The sequence below is a fragment of the Gadus morhua genome, chromosome 12, assembly GCF_902167405.1.
Source record: "Gadus morhua chromosome 12, gadMor3.0, whole genome shotgun sequence".
Classification (NCBI taxonomy): domain Eukaryota; kingdom Metazoa; phylum Chordata; class Actinopteri; order Gadiformes; family Gadidae; genus Gadus; species Gadus morhua.
Genome location: NC_044059.1, coordinates 4,699,767 through 4,719,231, shown reverse-complemented (window position 1 = coordinate 4,719,231; position 19,465 = coordinate 4,699,767). Strand labels below are relative to the sequence as shown.

The window sequence follows — 19,465 nt, the reverse complement described above, 5'->3', positions numbered from 1 at the left end:
CCTCGGCAGCAGATCACAAATGTATGTTTGTTAGCAAAAGGCAAGTAATGAAAACCATAAGTTAACATTAGATGCTATTGAGTACAGGGCTGAGTCACTTTAAAAATCATTTTTTTGCCAGAGCTGAGAGAGCAGTAAATATTGCCCAGGTTGATCAATCCTGAAGGAAGCCTTTAAGGGGGCAAGATGGGCTTTGAAAGCAGCTCTGGGTGGAGACCCGGATTGGCCCATCGGGGTGTGGTGACATCACCATGCACGTCAGAAGAAGGAGTGGTAAACGTTTGGATTAAACAGGTGGTCAGTGGCCAGGTCTGTTCGAGATATACTGTAGGGCCACTGTCTCTCTCTCTATGTCTCTTACTATGCCTCTCAGCCTTTTTGCCAAGCGTGAATGCAAGGCATTGTGGGGGATCTCTTTCTACGCCTACGTCAATACGTCTACCGTATTCTGTAGGAACGCATTTAAATATGTAATGTCCGACGCCAGGGTGGCAAGTCAACAGGCCCCAGAAGAAGAACAAAGAGACACACAGAGAGAGACAGAGAGAGAGAGACAGAGACAGAGACAGAGACAGAGCTAGTGCTGACAAGGCCGCACTTCATCCAGACTGTAAGATGACCGTGTGCGTGTAGGAGCTTCTAATCAGCAGGGCTGGCATTTGCCACCTCCCTCTTCACCTTGGTACAAACACAGCTCTGTACGTCACACAGGATTACGCTGCTTTAACTTTAGCAGTTGCGACAAACCAGAACTGTGAGAAAAGTAAAATAACTTTTTCCTCTCCCCCTGGAGATTGCACAACAACACACAAAAACAGACATTAGTGTCTGGGAAAAAAAACCAGGCCACATGAAAGGTTCTCCTGACGCTCAGAGTTTGGGTTCTGAAGTGAAACACAATAGAGAACCGCAGAGAAATGTGCCACAGATGTACTGACGTGGTGAATAAAGTTCTGTCTGCAGTCGGAAAGCTAGCCTACAGAAAACAACCTATTTTTCTCAGGAAAACCCTGGAATCATTTCAGTTTCAGAGGCTTATATCAGGCTATACCATGCATAGAACGCCTTACTTTTCGTCTTCTTCTTCAATAAAAGTAAGGGTTTTCTATGCAAGATTCTATACTAGTTTGATAGAATGACGTTTTTTTCCATGTGCAACTACATTTTTCTACTTTGTGTTATATACATCTTTGTCATTAATAACAATATAAAGACTAATATTGCTAATAACACCAATTCATTACACCAGTTTTTGTTGAAGGGATACTACTCTACCCTTATATATCTTTTCAATATGAATATATGATATTCTTTTACAAACATTTGACTCTCTCTAGTACTTTGTAAAAGAGCTGCTGCGACACCAGACTATTAACAAAGTCATTCCCTGCATGGAGATTCAGCTCAGTGGAGGGAGGTATGGGTCTGATAGCATTTCCTTAAAGAGAAGGTGTTTTGCAGAACGTTGAAAGTGCAAATGCGGGAAAATCACTTGCGGTGCTGAGAATTTCAGCTATTCAGCCATTTTGGGTGTAATATACACCTATTGCAACGGTCTCTGAGTTACTGTATTATCTAGGACCGAGTAGTGGAACATTTATAGATATAAATGCAGCTATACAGAATTAGCGATGGTAATTGCTGTGGCTTGGCTTGCCCCAAAATCGTTAGCCTGGCCATAGCAAAACCATAACCCTTCCCTGAACTTAACCCTCTCTAAACAAATAGTTAACTCAACCCAAAAACGAACCAAAAAATTATACACTAACACGCACATGTCACCATTTCCTAATGAATCATGGGAAATTACAACCAGAGATTGTTACTCAACCAAGGACAACCCAGACTGACAAGTCGATTGAGGATGAGTAAAGCTGTGAGGCCGGGGAGCCGATCGCCTACGTCTCTTGTGACTGAGAGGTAATGATAACAGGAAGTGGGACAAGTGTTGCTCTTTGGCCCCCGTCGTTCCATCAAACCTCTGTTAAAAAAAAAAGAGGTCCCAAACTCTAAACAGGGCCCTCTCTGGCTATTAAACAAGACAGTACTCTAGGCCTGGTCTGAGCGGGGTAATGTCAACACAGCCGCGACTGGCGACGCTGTGCCGGGGGTGCAAGGCGATTGGTCGAGGGATGAACGCGGGTTCGATTGACGAGAGGGGGGGGGGGGACATGAGGAAGAGAAGGAGGAGATTGAAGGACAGAAAAAGGAGAGGGACGGAGTTGGGAGGAGCAGAAGGGCTAATTCTGTGTTATCCTGGTAGGAGTGAACTCTGGTACTGTTTCCCTCTCTAGATATAATCCCCCTTGCCTAAACACAGGAAGGAAGAGATAGGTAAATAACCCCGGCCCTCCGATAAACCCGAATTTCTCATTTTTCCCATCTTCCTCTCCTGGCGGATGGCGTGTTTATCCTCAAAATAGAGCAGGCGGACAGTGCATAGCGTGAGGGGGTAAGGATATACCAATGTGTATGTTATTCTATGGCTAGTGTTTGGACAATATTGTGGTACTTCCACGCAGGGCTGAAATATAGCTATTGTTTACGCTGGATGAAGGGATAAGGAGGAGGATATGGAGGAGAAACTGAGCAGAAGGACAGCGGGAAGAATAGGACATCCTCCATGTCTTCAACAGTATGGGCTAGTCCGAAATAATCTCATCCAAGTATTTAGCACTGTTGATTTGTTTCCCAAATATCCTTGATCCTTTAAACTATATTGTATGGACCTCAAAATGACCTTTATTTCTTAAGAAAATGTCCATGTTTTTAGAGGTTTAATTCAGAGCCCCAGAATGTCCCCGCGAGGTGGAGGGCTCATCAGAGATGAGCCTCAGGGGGTTAATGAGACAGGATGGAGGGAGATGGGTTGGTGGTGGGGGTACGGAAGGCAGCTGGAGGGATGGATGGACGAGGGGGCAAAGGGATGGAGCGCGGGTAATGGTGGTCAAACCAGGTCACCGCGGATGAGACGCCGTTAAGCGGCAGGGGGGGGGTCTCCGGGGGGTCACCGGTGTCCAACATCCCAGAGAGACAGTCACACTCCATTGTTACAACCTCCAGCACGCCCCCCTGCTGGGAAGGGGGGCTGCAGGGTGTCTGGGCTCCTGGAAGGGGAGGTGGGCTCCGTAGCCTGGGGGGGGAAGCAATTACAAGCTTAAAGCTGTCTGTCTGCCAGTGGCATGCAGCTCAGATAAGATGAAAGCTACAAAAGGACCAATATCAACATCACTCTGCTCACAGGGTAGGCAGCGATGGGAGCCAGACGTTGCGTGTGTAAGCCACGCTATAAGTACTGCGCAGATTGCCTCGTCTTCATCCAGATCCTCGTAACGGGGACACGGTGTGAGCGGTCTTGAGTATGCCACAGATCTCAGGAATCCGAGGCACTGCCGGAGAGTGTCTCTTGTTCCCAGGATGGGTCAGGGGGGGTTAAAGGTTGAAGGTCTTAGGGGGCTGCCTCAGGGGTGACCCCGGACACTGTACGAGGGGTCGTTGAAGGAATATTTGGTTGCAGTGTGTGTGTGTGTTTGTGTGTGTTTGTGTGTATGTCTAGTTCACACAGGCTCATGTACAGAACATAAACAGGCAGGATTTTCAGTAATCTGCCGCTTGCGGATTGAAAAATAACCAGGGCTAGAAGAACAATATTTTAAATCTGCCTCCATCTCCTCTGACTCTATGATGGGTAAAAAAACGTCAACAGGACGGAACATCATATTTTATCCTCATTGTGCATATTTTTACACTGCCAAAAAAATCGTAAATTCTATTCAGGAAAATCAGTTTTTATTATTTGTATTATGACAGCCACCCTAGCAGGAATAAAAGTGAGATTGAATGACGATTCTATCTATCTTTAATAAATGCATACTTTGCTGAACAAGTTTTTGTTTTTTTTACATACATTCCAGGGGAAATGGATTGAGGCGGAACAGACTGATACGTTTCTCGAAACTGGTAGGAGTTTGTGTAGCCAAAGGGGCGGGGGGGGGGGGGGGGGGGGGGGTTACGGGATGGGTTTGGGGTGGGGTACGGGTTGGGGTGCTGTAGTGTGACCGCTAATAGCACGGAGAAGGAATGTTTGCTGAGGCGGCCCGGGCTGCTGATCCCAGTGGAGAGGCAGCAATGGGCCTGGGTGACAGAGGTTAGGTCTGCTCTCACTGCTAACTGCTGCGGTCAATGGCATGCTAATCACTGCAGTCAATAGCTGCTGGTGTCGTTAGCATGCTAACCTGTCTGATGAGGTAGACGTTAGCATGCTAAAAGGGAATATAGAAGTCTCATGGACACCTTTAAAAACACATTGTGCGTACAAACACAGAATCATGCATGCAAGCACGCACTCACACAATCAGTCTCATCATAGTTTTTAAGTCAATACAACTATTTTGGAAGAATTGTAAGGATCTCTCCAAATGCCAATCATTAAGATTATTGACCAATAACAACGAATGAGAAACTGATTTACTGATCTTATTTTAAGTACAGGCAAAGGCTAAGATACTTGGTACCATCAAAGGAGGTACTTTACTGCTATGTAAGTCCAGTGGTGGTGGCGGTGGTGGTAGTGGTGGTGGGTCTCATGCCCTCCAGCAAGGTGGGTGGGTGAGTGGGGGGAACCCAGGTTCTGGGCAGTCCTACCCACAGAGGCCCTCACACACTCTGGGTAAACACTGGCCCGCCACTAGGCGCAATTAACTTTTTTCTAAAGCCAAAGCTAAATAAATAAATAAATAAATAACGATAGAAACCTCAGACGGAAATCAAATAAGCAGGGCATGGAGGAGACCCATCTCATTTCATCCCCAATACCTCATTATAAACACAGGCCCGTTGCCATGGCAAACAAGCCTTCAAGGTCCAATTGGGAGATGCGATGATTTCGGAAAAATGTGCTTCTGCATGAAGGCCAAGTTCTGTGTTCATGGCACTGCTGAACCAAACAACAGGTCACTGTAACATTGATCTGTTTAAAGAGTACGGGCCTCAATCACCTAGTGGCCATCTCGTTTTTCAAAACATTCAGTTACCCCACCCAGGTTGTGTTAGGAGGCAATACGGCAGCTAAATGAATACAACTCATGTTGTCTTCTTCATTGTAGGGCAGGCCATGCACACAGGTAATGGAGAGCTCAGCATTGTTAAGCAAAATGTATTGATCAATACGGTTGAATGAATACGTAAAGATGCCCTAAATGTAAATGTGAATGTATGATCAATATCGTGACAGTGTTATTGTTTGAGCTATTCACTGCCTGTGAGCTATTGGGCAACCATAGTCCATTACACTCGACAAAGCTGTTTTTTATTCATATTGTTAGCAAACCAATGAACATTTGGTCCAATACTCAGTGGTGTGTTCAGTTCAACATTTAAAATTGTAAATCAGCCTGGACTGGATTGGAAATACAGCCTCAAAACTTGCCAATGCCCAACCAGGTGTGCATGCATTTGAACCACAATTACAAACTGTAATTAAAATGTAATCTTTATTGTTGATGAACTAAAAATCTGTTATTATTCCCAAACAATGTGTGTTTAACCATTTGCAGAGATTTTAATTAAAACAAAAATCTTTCCCATATGGCCGTAACCAAAATTCCAAAAGATTTGTAGACTAATATCACAATATGAATATGATATTAAAACATTGAAAGTGGATGATATCGGCTTATTACAACATCGACGGTAAGCCTTGGGATCCTCTATCTCTCCATCTCATTAATTCTCTCTCTCTCTCTCTCTCTCTCTCTCTCTCTCTCTCTCTCTCTCTCTCTCTCTCTCTCTCTCTCTCTCTCTCTCTCTCTCTCTCTCTCTCTCTCTCTCTCTCTCTCTCTCTCTCTCTCTCTCTCTCTCTCTCTCTCTCTCCCTCCCTCCCTCCCTCCCTCCCTCCCTCCCTCCCTCCCTCTCTCCCTCTCTCCCTCTCTCCCTCTCACAGTTTGGCAGGGAGAGCTGGTGGATGCTGCTTGTGTTGTTTTTCCTCTTATTTTCTTTAATAAGTTCCTAAGTAGTGTAGCGCTCTGCTTTACAGCCTCAGGTGTAATTAAGAGAGTCCATGAAAACACTGAGGAGGAAATGGCCTCGGTATGAGCTAGCTTATATAGACTATAGAACAGTACGGTTTCAGAGAATAAAAAAAGCATAGCATGCGTTCAGAATTTTCTTCTAGCATAGCACGCGTTCATACTTAAGAAATTACCATAGCACGTATTTACACTACAGAATAGCACATATGCAGATGATTGTATAGAATGAAAAACCTCAAACACAAATCTGAATGCATTTGAAATATAGTGTACCATGTGTGTAAAATATAGCACAGCACATACTTAAACAATAAGTAGCATTGCATGGATTTCAAATATTAACCGTATGGGCAGCTGGTCTGAATGTTCAAAGGTTCAAAGGGCTTTGCAGGGGGGAAAACCAGACCAGATCAATAATAGCAACAATAAAGAACAAAAATGGACTCTTTTGTTCTATAAACTACAAAATAGATTTCAATAAGAATTTAAGAAAATACATTAAAGATGTCTACTGTCTCTCACTTACAATCAGTCTCATTCTTTGTGCGTCTCTTCCTCGCTCTCCCTCCCTCCCTTTGCACAGCTGTACTGGTGACCTTTGACCCGGCCGCGGTCTGACACGTGTACATCCGCCCAGCGCACTCCGGTCCGCCCCCGTGAGGAGAAACGCCGCTTCCTCCTCCGAGGGCCTCTAAACACTGTGGCGTGTGGCCATGTTTACTGGAACACAACACGCTTCACTCAAACACCTCTATGCAGATAGAGGCAATGGAGGCCGAGCAACACTCACAGGGCTGCTAATCACTATCAAATGGACGTAAGTGTAGCACTGGGGAGCGTATGTATGTAAACAGGATGGGCTATGCAAGAGGAGTACATGTTATAGGTTGTATTTGTAGAAGCATGCATGCGATTCAGTGTGTCTGTGTGCACATGCATGTGCGTGTGTACATGGCTAGGTGCGCACTTGCGTGTGTGTGTGTGTGTGTGTGTGTGTGTGTGTGTGTGTGTGTGTGTGTGTGTGTGTGTGTGTGTGTGTGTGTGTGTGTGTGTGTGTGTGTGTGTGTGTGTGTGTGTGTGTGTGTGCGTGCGTGCGTGCGTGCGTGCGTGCGTGCGTACCTGTAGCAGCAGCCGCTGGCAGCCCAGGCATGCGTCCCAGCGGGGGAGGGCGGGGTGTCGCAGGGTCTGCGCCGTGGCCAGGCCCAGCTGCAGCACCCCACCGTGACTCTCTAGCGCCTCCCAGTCGCTCCGGAACAACTGCACGTAGGAGCACAGCTGCTCGGGGGTCACTCGACCTAGGGGAGGAGCGGGGTACAGTCATCAGCCTGATCAATATGGAGCCGGTCGTCATGATGTACCCACTGTGACCCACTGCGCTATCCCATGATATACAGTGATCTAAAACAATCTGCTATCTGATCTACCAATTACTCGACTGTTTTTTAATGTGATCTAAAGGTGATCCACTGCCATCTCCTATGTAAAGCGAGCAGTGATATAGTCTTATATTTGTCTTGTAGATATATACTGTGATCTAATGGGATCATATTTTATGACCACAGCACCACTTTAATATATTTTTCTGGACTATTCACAATGCACGCATCCCGATTCAAATATTTGATACTTGGCTAATGCACGATAAAAAATAAAAAAAACACACATTTATGTTGTCTTATACATTGACACTAAGTTTCCGAACATCATACTACATGTGAGCTAGTATTGACGCATTTATGGATCTCGTTGAGCTTTTTCCAATGTGTACTGCTGCTGATCCGTAAAATGAAGAACTCTGTAAAATGAGGACGCGTACATAGCATCCAACTATAGGTAAAATGTGCATATTAAAGGAAGTGATTTGCAACCCAGAGAAGGCATTCCACATGGAGTGTACCATGATCCACAATGTACGTACTTAAAAAGTGATATCCACGCTAATATTTCATGATCCACTTACACACCTCTAGATGGCGATATGCAGATTTAATCGCTGCCGCCTTCCTGCCATGAGCAGAGGTGGGAGTTGGACGGAAGGAGTGTCCCCCCTTTTGTTTTTGTGCATCAAAATCAGCTTCTCATGCCACACAAATGGCTCATGTAGAAATAATCACACACACACACACACACAAACACACACACAGGCTAAGTGAGATTCTCACAGCCCTGTGTTTATTATATATAGCCACTGGCCTCTTTAACAACCATCACACACTCAGCACAGGACAGAGGATCTCTGCACACCATAATATTATCTCTATCAGCATAGATACTGTCCACTGAGGCTCGCTTGGCTTGGGAGTCTGTGAGAACAAATGTCCAATGAGTGTGTGAGTGTATGTGTTTCTTTGTTGAGGAGTGTTTGAGTGCGTAAGCGGTCTAGTGTGTGTGTGTGTGTGTGTGTGTGTGTGTGTGTCTGTGTGTGTGTGTGTAAGAGTGTGTTGTTAAATGAGTGTGAGTGTGTGTTGGTGATGGTGTATGTGGGTTTGTGTTTGTGCATTGGTAAATTAGTGTTGCGGTGACAGATTTACGAAAATGTTTCATGGGTTTATACTTCTATGTGTGTGTAAAAATGTGTGTGTGTGTATTTGGCGTCACAGCATGCACATTTGTCTGCATGGCAGAAACAGTGATAAGGGTATGTGACTAATACATGTGAAGTTGGGGTGTTCACTGATGACTTACATGGGGGGCGGGGGGGGGGGGCGGGAGAGAGAGAGAGAGAGAGAGAGAGAGAGAGAGAGAGAGAGAGAGAGAGAGAGAGAGAGAGAGAGAGAGAGAGAGAGAGAGAGAGAGAGAGAGAGAGAGAGAGAGAGAGAGAGAGAGAGAGAGATACTGTGAGGAAAAGACAGAGACTGAGGAGCTCTACCCTTGCCTCTCTCTCTCGCTCAGCCCAGCAGCAGGATCCACACAGAGACAGGATGAGCAGGGGATTGTGGGGTTGTGGGTGGGTAAGATTTGGGGGTCACCAGGATTGCCTGGATGTTGCAGAGCCTCCGTGAACCCCAGAGCTGAGGTGGGGTGGGGGAGCGGGGGGCTGGAGGTAGGGGGCTAGGGGGTGCAGAACACATTAACTCCCCATAAAGCCCAGTATTTCATGTTGATATTGTGAAGCAGGACCAGATGTGGGAGTGTTTCCTGTCCAACGACGAGGCCAGTGTTTGCTTTACCCCGGCCAAACAGATGACTTGGAGCAGAAACAGACAGGCCTCGTGAAAAACGGGGCAAAAACGCTTCACAACGCTAAATACTACGTGGACTACAACTGTACTTGACAGAAGAGAAAAAAAAAGCAAACGTTTTTGGTTGACTTATGCCTTATTAAACGTGTGATGTGGGATATGTTTATAGAAATAATACTTAAATGTGCAAAGGCCACGTTATACCCAATAGAAAAGGAACACTTTACTAGGTAACCGATTGGTTGAAAGAGACATTTTAGAGGTCCTGGGATGCAACCTACTTTTAGACTCTGCTTGGATCCCATTTACATTAAAATTAACACAACTTTATTGTCCATAAACAGCATAGACAGAAAACCATCTCTGACATGGTTAAACTAAGAAATATCCACAGCCACAACGTACATTAAGTTTAAGAGCGATGTGCCACGATGAAAAAGCACAGATACGGCAGTGTGCACCATCCCCTTCATATTATGTCAACACAGTCATTAAGAGAATCAACTCTTGTCCAAAAGAAAAGTTAAAACAGTACTATGGAATTAGTCTCAGAAGGAGAGAAAAATCCAGTTCCTGAAAAGGTCTATTGTGGGCGCAGACCCCATGAAAAGAAAAAAATAAGTTTGGCAGCTGAGCCAAGGTTCTGTGCTGATGTGCCAACTGTAATTCAGCCCAGAACCAGGCATACACGTCAGAAGCATGTGCCAAACACAGTCGCTCCCCAGAATAGGCCACCAGGAACCAGACACTAGCTGGCAAAGCGTGATCGCTCCTTACAGACTGCAGGAGATGAGAAGAAACGGAAAGTGCAACATGTGAGGAAAGAAATTATTGTGTCTATGTCTACGTGTGTTAAAATGAGTTGTTTTTCATTTCAACCCAAGTCCCTTAAAACAATTTTCTACTATCCTGATGTGCGTAATGTGAAATCTAATAGAACAAGCACACATCTCGTTACTTTGCCAAATACTGTAATTACAAAAGTATATAATTATAAATCTGACAGGGTCTGTTATGCCATAAAGGAATAACAGAGTGCAGGCAGATATCAAAGTAAATGGTGAAATCTGTTTGACATTCTTTTAATTTTGAAATCAGTAAATCAGAGTTCTGCAGCCTGTGATCAAAGCTGTGGATGGGAAAGGGGGGGAGGGGTATGAAAAGGTGTACTGTTGCACTCCTGCTCCACCAGTACAGTGATGGTTGACCGGGGGGGCCACTCAGGGGCCGCTCGGGGGAGGATCGAGGCCTAAAGGGACCCAAGAGGCCTCGGGATCCTGGGCTGAGAGCAGGGTGATGTCAGAGCGTGGACCGGAGCGGGGGGGGGGGGGGGGTCCTGGGTGGGTTATTTATGACCGTGGCCCTGCAGAGCCCACCAGAACACACCAGAGTCCACACAGCTCGGCGTGGAGCAGCCGGAGGACAGCAGAACAGTGAGGAACCCGAGACTCGCGTTAAAGTGCAACCATTAAAAGATGTTTAATGAGGGCAGACACATGAATTTGCTTCGTCTGCGCGTGCATGTCTGTGGGTGCGCGTGTGCTTGCATGCATGCGTTTATGCCGACTGTATAAATGAGTGTGTACACGTGTGGCCTCTGATTCGAAAGAATCTTCTGGCATAACTCGACATGATTGGCAGAGGGAAGAGGAAATGACTTGATCCACTGATGTGAGCCAGGCAGTGTGTATCCACGCTGCACATGTTGGAAAGCAGGTGTGCGTGGGTGATGATGACCGACCGACTTTCTTTAACCGAGAGAGAACGCCTCTTATTACTACGTCAGTAATATGTAATGTTAATCTCGTGGTAGAAATAAACATAACATAAACAACTCATTGTGATTGGACAACAGTTTGTGGCTTGGATGATTGTTACAATATGATTAGTATGCCAGTGAGGGTTGTGAGGGTTGTGGGGGTTGAACCAATTAATTGTTCAACCCTCACTGTATTTCAAGTGTGATTCACTTTAAAGTAATGCGAGTGATTCAGAGAGGAGAATACACTTCAATAACAAGATTTCATATAATAATAACAGAGTAAAATATTCCACTAGTTAAATCCAAATGTCCTCTTGGAGAGGTAGATATGATTAGGCATCGCCTACAGTCAGTTCCACTATGCTGTCAAACTCCCAGAATGCACCTGGGACATTAGGGCCACACGCTCTCTACTACACAGAACCTGTCAACACGTCTCACATAGTTGCTATTATGAGCGCCCATTATACACACTCACACACAGACGGACACACACAGACACACTCACTCATGAACACACACACATACACTCACCCACACATACTCCCACATGCACACACAGTAGATAGAAACTGAATTTATTCCAAGCATACACACAAACTTAACTTATTCTACGCTCACATTGACATACACACTGACAAATCACTCAATCACACAAACACAAGATTGGACACACCAACTTCGATTAATGTCAGCAGACACACACACAACACGTACACACAGACACACACACACACACAGACACTCGCAGACAGAGGGAGTTTCATCAGTGTGTGATTGTGTGAGAATGTGTTTCACCAGGACATTCTCAGGGTGGTGGAAATTATTCTTTTTTTCTCTCTCGCTCCATCATCTCATCATCGGGAGATCAAAACAAAGTGAAGCTCGGTCTCACAAGTACATCAATAAAAATACACACATTTAATATATAAAAAATATACACGACATGAAAATATATACGGTATAAGAATACATAAAAGCTTCCTATCGGTTGAGGGACGCGTTGTGAGTCTACACACGGCAAATTACTTCCAGAAAGGCTATGGGAATGTGATTTATATTTGGAAAAGTCCAGCTTTACTTTAGAAGTGAGAGAGAGGGCAGTACTGGGGGGGGGGGGGGGGCAGGGGTGCAGTGGGGGACGGTTATTTATTGAAAGCCCTGGGTTTAACTCGGTTGTGCTTCAGGTCGTCTTAATAAAGAGAAAAGGGTAGAAGAGGGCGAGCGATGAGGTGGGGTGGGGTTGGGAGGGAGGGAGGGAGGGGAGTGAAGGATGGGATACATATGGGGGGTTGGGGCTGTGTGTCGGTGTCTCGCAGTGTGTCTGTGTGTGTGTGTGTGTGTGTCTCGGTGTGTTTGTGAGTGTGTGTGTATGTGTGTGTGTGTCTGTGTGCGTGTGTGAGAGAGCGAGAGAGCGAGCGAGAGAGAGAGAGCGAGAGAGAGCGAGAGAGAGAGAGAGAGAGAGAGAGAGAGCGAGAGAGAGCGAGAGAGAGAGAGAGAGAGAGAGAGAGAGAGAGAGAGAGAGAGAGAGAGAGAGAGAGAGGGAGAGAGAGAGAGAGAGAGAGAGAGAGAGAGAGAGAGAGAGAGAGAGCGAGAGAGAGAGAGAGAGCGAGAGAGAGAGAGAGAGAGAGAGAGAGAGAGAGAGAGAGAGAGAGAGAGAGAGAGAGAGAGAGAGAGAGAGAGAGAGAGAGAGAGAGACACCCCAATAGACATCACAACCTGCCTGGTAAGACAGATGAGAGCCTAACCTTTAGTGAGTTTAGAGACGTCCAGGGACCACCAGACCCCTCCCAAAGACCCCCTCCCCTAGCAACCCGTATATGAACCCCGTGTGTGTGTGTGCGCGCGTGTGTGTGGTGTGTGTGTGTGTGTGTGTGTGTGTGTGTGTGTGTGTGTGTGTGTGTGTGTGTGTGTGTGTGTGTGTGTGTTTAAATGAGTATGCCTTTATGTGTGTATGTTTAAATGAGTGTGTTTGTGTGTATGTGAGTGCTTAAATGAGTGTACGTGTGTCTTACCTAGTATGCCTGTGTGTGTGCGTCTGAGAGCGTAACGACCTCCATGTGATTCATCTATCTGTGTCTGTGAGTCAGGAGGAGCTCCTCAGGTAAAGAGCCGGACGGTGGGGGTTAGCACATCATGTACTCTAATCTGCGTGACTACACGTACTTTATACCCCTCAAATCAGCCCCCTTCTGCGTCATTTACAAACAACAAAAGCTTTCCAAGAGTACTGTTGTTTGTTCGTGTGTCTGTGTCTGTGTGTGTGTGTGTGTGTGTGTGTGTGTGTGTGTGTGTGTGTGTGTGTGTGTGTGTGTGTGTGTGTGTGTGTGTGTGTGTGTGTGTGTGTGTGTGTGTGTGTGTGTGTGTGAACATGTGTTAAACATTTCCTCTGTGGCCAGATGCTATTACAGAAAGTGGTGCGCTGACTGCTGTTGTCCTTAGGGGGCACTGTGGTGTTTCTATAAAGTAAGGACAGTGGTACGCGCACAAAACAGACTTACAAAACATAGTCTTTCAACATTATAACTTCAGGTGTCGCATCTGCTCATGAACTAAAAATAAACAGGTTACATTGACACTGATATATGATTTACATTTGAAGGATAAATCATTTTAATTGTCATTCAACAAACTACAAAAGTGTGTATTAGGATATGACAATACAATAACACTGTATACCAGGGGTACTCAAGTAGAAATGATGAGGGGCCACAAATTTTTTTTTCAGTGCTTCAAGGGGCCGGTCGGTATACGTGTGACTGAGGCCGATATATGCTCTGTTTTAGACGTAACGCGTAAGCACTTAAGATACATAACCCCCCCTTGCGCGGTAAAATATCCCCCCTTACGTGCTTAAGTGCGTCGGCCAAAATTCCTGACTATGCGACTAAAACACTACGGCCCTACGCAGCTCGCAAAGACTGTGATTGGCCAGCTAACCACATCCTTTCAGGAGTCTCACATTTACGGTTTTACAGCATAATAGCGCCATTTTTAAAAGGCCGTGACAGAAGCGAATGAAGAATTTTGAAGAAGAAGAAGAAGAAAACACAAGAACGAATTATGATAATTATAAATATAAACAAGCCAGCGATTTCCACTTCAACGCCCACAGATTCGTTCGTTGCTCCCCCTACTGTTCTGGCGGAGAATCCCCTTGCAACACGCGCAATCCTTAAGGAACCTTAAAGGAACCGTAAATCAAAACTTGTCTAAAACAAGTCCCTTGTGTAAATTACGTGCTTACGTCTCTGCGTCTAAAACGACCCTAAATCGGCCTTGACTGCTGCTGAGATGGACTGTCTGCCTCGAGTTTGGGAGGGCTGGAGCGGTCTGTGGGCTGGAGTGCTATCTGTTTATCGTTGCAAACCCCAGCCTCGTATTGAGATCGCGGCGCGCGGTTTCAAAATAAGAGCGCCCAGCACGATTTTTTTTTTTTTATAATTAAAAAAACTTTTCAAAACAGCTCGAGGGCCATTAATAGACCCCCCGCGGGCCACAAAAGGCCCGCGGGCCGCTACTTGAGTATGACTGCTGTATACAATGTTATATAATTTTTTTTTACTTTATTAAATTATACCAAATGATTCCTAAATGATTAAACATCCATTAAATGACATGAGCAGAGATTATTCAAAAAGTTAGCAAAGTGTGAACTGATGACGCACCTCCACCGCTACATGTACCACAGACACACGCACTCCCCTGCGTCCAAATCATACACACCTGTATCACCATCACACACACAACTGGATCCCAATCACACTCATACACACCCATAGTGCTAGAACACACCTGTATCGCACACACACCTATGATATTGAGAGTGTGCGTGTCCGTGTGTGTGAGGAGCTTACCGATGCTCATCTTGATTGGCAGGTTCTCCTTGCTGGCGGCCTCCACCAGGTGTCGACGCACCTCCATCATGGCCGCCTTCTGCTTGCTGTTCAACATGGCCTCCCACAGCTCCCGAGCAGGGGACGAGCTGGGGGAGGGAGTGGTGGTTATTCTTTAAATCATGTGGTAATAAATCATATAATTTATAGAATAATATATAAACTTCATTTGTATGGTGGTACCTTCAAAGACTTGAACTGTCCACTCGAATTGTGCATGTATAGACGATAGCAACTTGCCGAAATTACATACCGGTAATATACTATATTATATTTGATAGAAAATACTATTTTAAATGATGGATTGACGTAAAAAAGAGGACAAGCCTACTGAGTTGGAGGGGGGAAATGTGAAATGACATTCAAATACTTTTCTACTTTATCCAAAGTGATTGACAGTGAAGTCAGGAGCAGGTTATTAAGGAGCAGGTAGGGGGGAATGCATCCAACTCCCCAGACTGGGGGATTTAGTGATCAAACAGAGTCCATTTTAATCTGGGAGGCGAAGACCCTTACCACAACTATCCTGTCCACTTCATACATTCAGAATGTACCAAAAGGAATGACAGAGACTAAGTATCCCCAATTATCTGATTATATATACACATGCTTGTACAGTACACTTTCACCCTTGTCTGCAGTGGTAGCAGGTCAAATAATAGGCTTGTTGTTGCCGTGTTAGCTTAGAGTCTGAGTGTGTGTCAACATGTAAACACCACCAGACAAACAGCATGGATGTGATTAAAATGCCTGTCTTCTCCGTAGGGGGTCTTACTGGGTGGACCGTCACCCCATCTCCCACAGGAAGAGCCGGAAACTATCACTGGGGGGACATGGAGAACTGTTGCAACTCACCCTGTGTGTGCGTCTGTGTGTATGTGTGTGTGCCTGGGTGGAGATTTGAGCGGGGAATGTTCTCCTCCGCATCCCATTTTAGTCCCCTCCCCTCCGCTCCATTATCATATCTGTTAGGACACAGATGCTAATGACGTCTGTAGCTGATAGCATCTCCACACAGAGATTCTATCGACTATCTACAAGGTTATGAAACTCATTCATTCGTAATCCATCTCTAATGGGAAGCTGGGCTGGAGGAGGAGGGAGGGAGGAGGAGAAGGTGGTGGAGGTGGTGGGAGGAGGAGATCCTAGGGTAAGGGAGGAGGAGATGGTGGAGGTAGAAGGGTGGTGGAGGAGGAGGAAGGGTGGAGGAACAGAGCAGGAGGCGGTGGACGGGTGGAGGAAAGCAGCAGGAGGAGGTGGCAGAGGAAAAGAGGAAGAGAAAGTGGTGGGGTGGAGACAAGGTGGAGCTGGTGGAGATGGAGGAAGGGAGGAGTCTGCCAACATCTGCCTGGGGTACTGGAGCCACCTTGAAGTCGTCTCCTTGGAGAGCTAGCAAGATGTGCTGGTGTCTGGAGTCTGGTTCATCTCCCGTTAGTATCCCAGAGTGACACACCGTCTCATCAAAGAGGCGGGGCTTCCTGAGCTAGTAATGCGATCACATTCCTTATCTCGCTCTCTGATATCTCGCCCCTGTCACAGGCTTTGATGGGTCATGCAGATGACCATCACAACATTATTTATTCTGCTTTATGCACCCAGCTTCAAATACTGCAACATATAGGCCACCTCCTCCCAGTGCTCCACCTCTGTCTGCAGGAGGAAAGGAGGGGGGGAATACGGGCAAACAGACTAAGGAAAGGAGGAGAAGACAATGGGAGGAGAGGAGAGGTAGGGAGACAAGGTTGAAGGGGTTCTCTGACAGATACACTATTTGTCACCTCTCTCTCTCTCTCTCTCTCTCTCTCTCTCTCTCTCTCTCTCTCTCTCTCTCTCTCTCTCTCTCTCTCTCTCTCTCTCTCTCTCTCTCTCTCTCTCTCTCTCTCTCTCTCTCTCTCTCTCTCTCTCTCTCTCTCTCTCTCTCTAACCACTGCCATGTGTTCAATCTCAGATGTAATCTGTTGCAGACGCTGGGCCGGGGCTCAACAGGGAGGAGAAGGGCTTGCTTTGGGCTGCGAGCCATAGTCACACTGAGACCAGACAAAACGACCAGCCCTTCAGCCAAGAGAACCATCCTAAACCAGACACAACCAGCAGCTCCTACAGCCAATATTACCATGTTAAACCAGACACAACAACCAGCCTCTAGAGCCTGGATTACCATGCTAAACCAGACACAACCAGCAGCCCCTAGAGCCAGGATTACCATGTTAAACCAGACACAACCACCAACCCCTACAGCCGAGATGACCATGCTAAACCAGACACAACAACCAGCCCCCAGAGCCAGGATTACCATGCTAAACCAGACACAAACACCAGCCCCCAGAGCCAAGAGAACCATGTTAAACCAAACACAACCACCGGCCCCTACAGCCAAGAGAACCATGCTAAACCAGACACAACCCCCACACACTACACAGCCAAAAGCCCAGCTCCCACAGAGTCTCTTAATAATAACAATAACAATCATAATGATACACTTTATTTATGTAGTGCTTTTGTTAATACTGAAAACACTTTGCCTAATAGGACAGAAAACATAAGGGTAAAAAACTAGCAGATAGTAATGAAAAGCACAACAAAACATGAAAAGCATACAATTTAAAAGCACACAAATTAATAGGCAGAAATGGGAACAGAGAGGTGAGGCGACTGTTAACGAGTGTGACGCTTTAAAATAAATGAGAAAGATGGCGTCACAGCTCTCCTTCGCTAAGTTCCTAAGACCGGCAGGAACACAAACTATAAACATATTTAGAGCAAACAAATGTAGTGTTGAGAAGTTAACCTGTCATAGTAGTTTACTTCCCCCGGGATTAGGGCTCGTAAACAGGACACGCTGAGAGACCTGCAGCTGGGAGAATTGTTGTGACAGCGCAAATGGCGCTGTTGTGTCAGAGATAGCGTTTGGTTGCTAATCTTTAAGACGCCAATCCCGAAGACACATATCCCCAAGAGACACATCCCCAACCTGGAGCAGGGTAGGAGGCAGTTTGGGGTGCTGCAATCAAGTGCACCGTAAACACACGCATAACTAGCGTTGTTGAAATGCCAGGTCTCAACAACCTTGGTCGCGCGCCGCGTGCCCGACAGGAGATTGTCTCCTGCCGTGCACGTAGCTCGAATTGTGCATAATCCGTGTGCGTGTGCATCTCGGCAGAGTGTGTGTGTGTGTGTGTGTGTGTGTGTGTGTGTGTGTGTGTGTGTGTGTGTGTGTGTGTGTGTGTGTGTGTGTGTGTGTGTGTGAGTGTGTGTGTGTGTGTGAGTGTGTGTGTGTGTGTGCATGAAACGCAGGGGCTGTACTAAAAACAGAGCAGAGCTGAAATATGGTTCTCATTTGGCCCCCTGCAGACCCTGCACCCCCCACCTCCCAAGCCAACACCTCCACCCACACTCTCCCTCACCCACACCTCACCCCTGCTGCTTTCCGCAGGCCATTTGCTCAGTCAAGGGTGGGCTCAGGGTGTAGGGGGTGAGTGCTGAAATGAGGGGTGAGAGTTTACATTGGCAGGGTTTGACACAGGCTTTCTAGCTCCCCGACCTCCTTGTTGACTATCTTCTCTACTAGAGGCGCAGCGGAAGGGGACTTAAAGGAAGGGGGGGGGGGCTGTTTTTTTCCATACTAACATGCTATGTGTTGAAACACAAGAGTCAGTGAGGGAGCCGAGTGGATCTTACCCTCTGCAACCCTTAGGAGGCGCTGTTGCACTGTGGAGATCTCCTCTCCACCCTCCCATTTGGCCCTTTTTTTGCCAAATTCTGTGGGTGTGTACTTTGAGGGAGTGCATGTTTCTGTGTTTCTGTGTGCGAGTGCGCGCGCTGTGTGTGTGTGTGTGTGTGTGTGTGTGTGTGTGTGTGTGTGTGTCTCTTCGTGTGTGTGTGTAACTGTGAATGAGCATGTGTTTCTGTGTGAGAAGGGGAGTGAGTGTGTGTGTCTGCGTGTGTGTGGGTGAGTGCATGTGTGTTGTCGAAGCCCAGCTAAACTCAGCCAGATGTGTAATGGCTGCTCGGCCATAAAGAGGCAGTTAAGGCAGCGAGTGTTGGACGCATGGACCAACGTTGTGTCTTAGCAGTGAAAGTGTGAGGGAGCTGGCAATCATACTGTTGTTGGAACAGACTCTACGGGGCTGGAGGAGGTGGGCGAGGAGGGTCAGGGGAAGGGGAGAGTGGAGAGGAGGAGGGCGAGGAGGGGGCTTTTGTTCCTGGAAGCGTGATGCAGCAGAGAAACATTTTGGGTCTGACTCAGGGGTCCTGCATTGTCAGCCTCAAAACCCCCACCATTCTTTAACTTTTTTGGCTAGCACGCGCAAGCACACACACACACACACAAACACACACACACACACACACACATATGAACATTTCACACAAATACTAACACCAACTACCCACAAATAAAGGAGCCAATCGCGTGGCAGACGGTCACGGAGGATGTAGGGCACTTAAACATCCCATCATTTAGTGCTCCCCTCATGTATCTTGAGTCACCGCTCATGCATCCTGATTATTTGACAGCGTTTCTTGTTCCTCGGTCAACATGCCGCTCTACTACCAGCGTTAAGCACTTCCTGATGTGGGGACGATGATGGAGAGAAG

General features: G+C 46.5%; 1 protein-coding gene across 1 annotated transcript in view; it reads right to left on the bottom strand.

Annotated features, from left to right (window-relative positions):
- The window catches only part of scfd2 (sec1 family domain containing 2), an 86,400-nt gene that overhangs the window by 60,026 nt on the left and 6,909 nt on the right, over nucleotides 1-19,465 (bottom strand). Inside the window, exons 3-4 of the mRNA XM_030372615.1 lie at nucleotides 14,831-14,958; nucleotides 7,149-7,324 (exon numbers count right to left, since the gene is read on the bottom strand). Of these exons, the coding sequence (XP_030228475.1) occupies nucleotides 7,149-7,324; nucleotides 14,831-14,958 (304 nt within the window). The remainder of the gene's footprint in view (nucleotides 1-7,148; nucleotides 7,325-14,830; nucleotides 14,959-19,465) is intronic.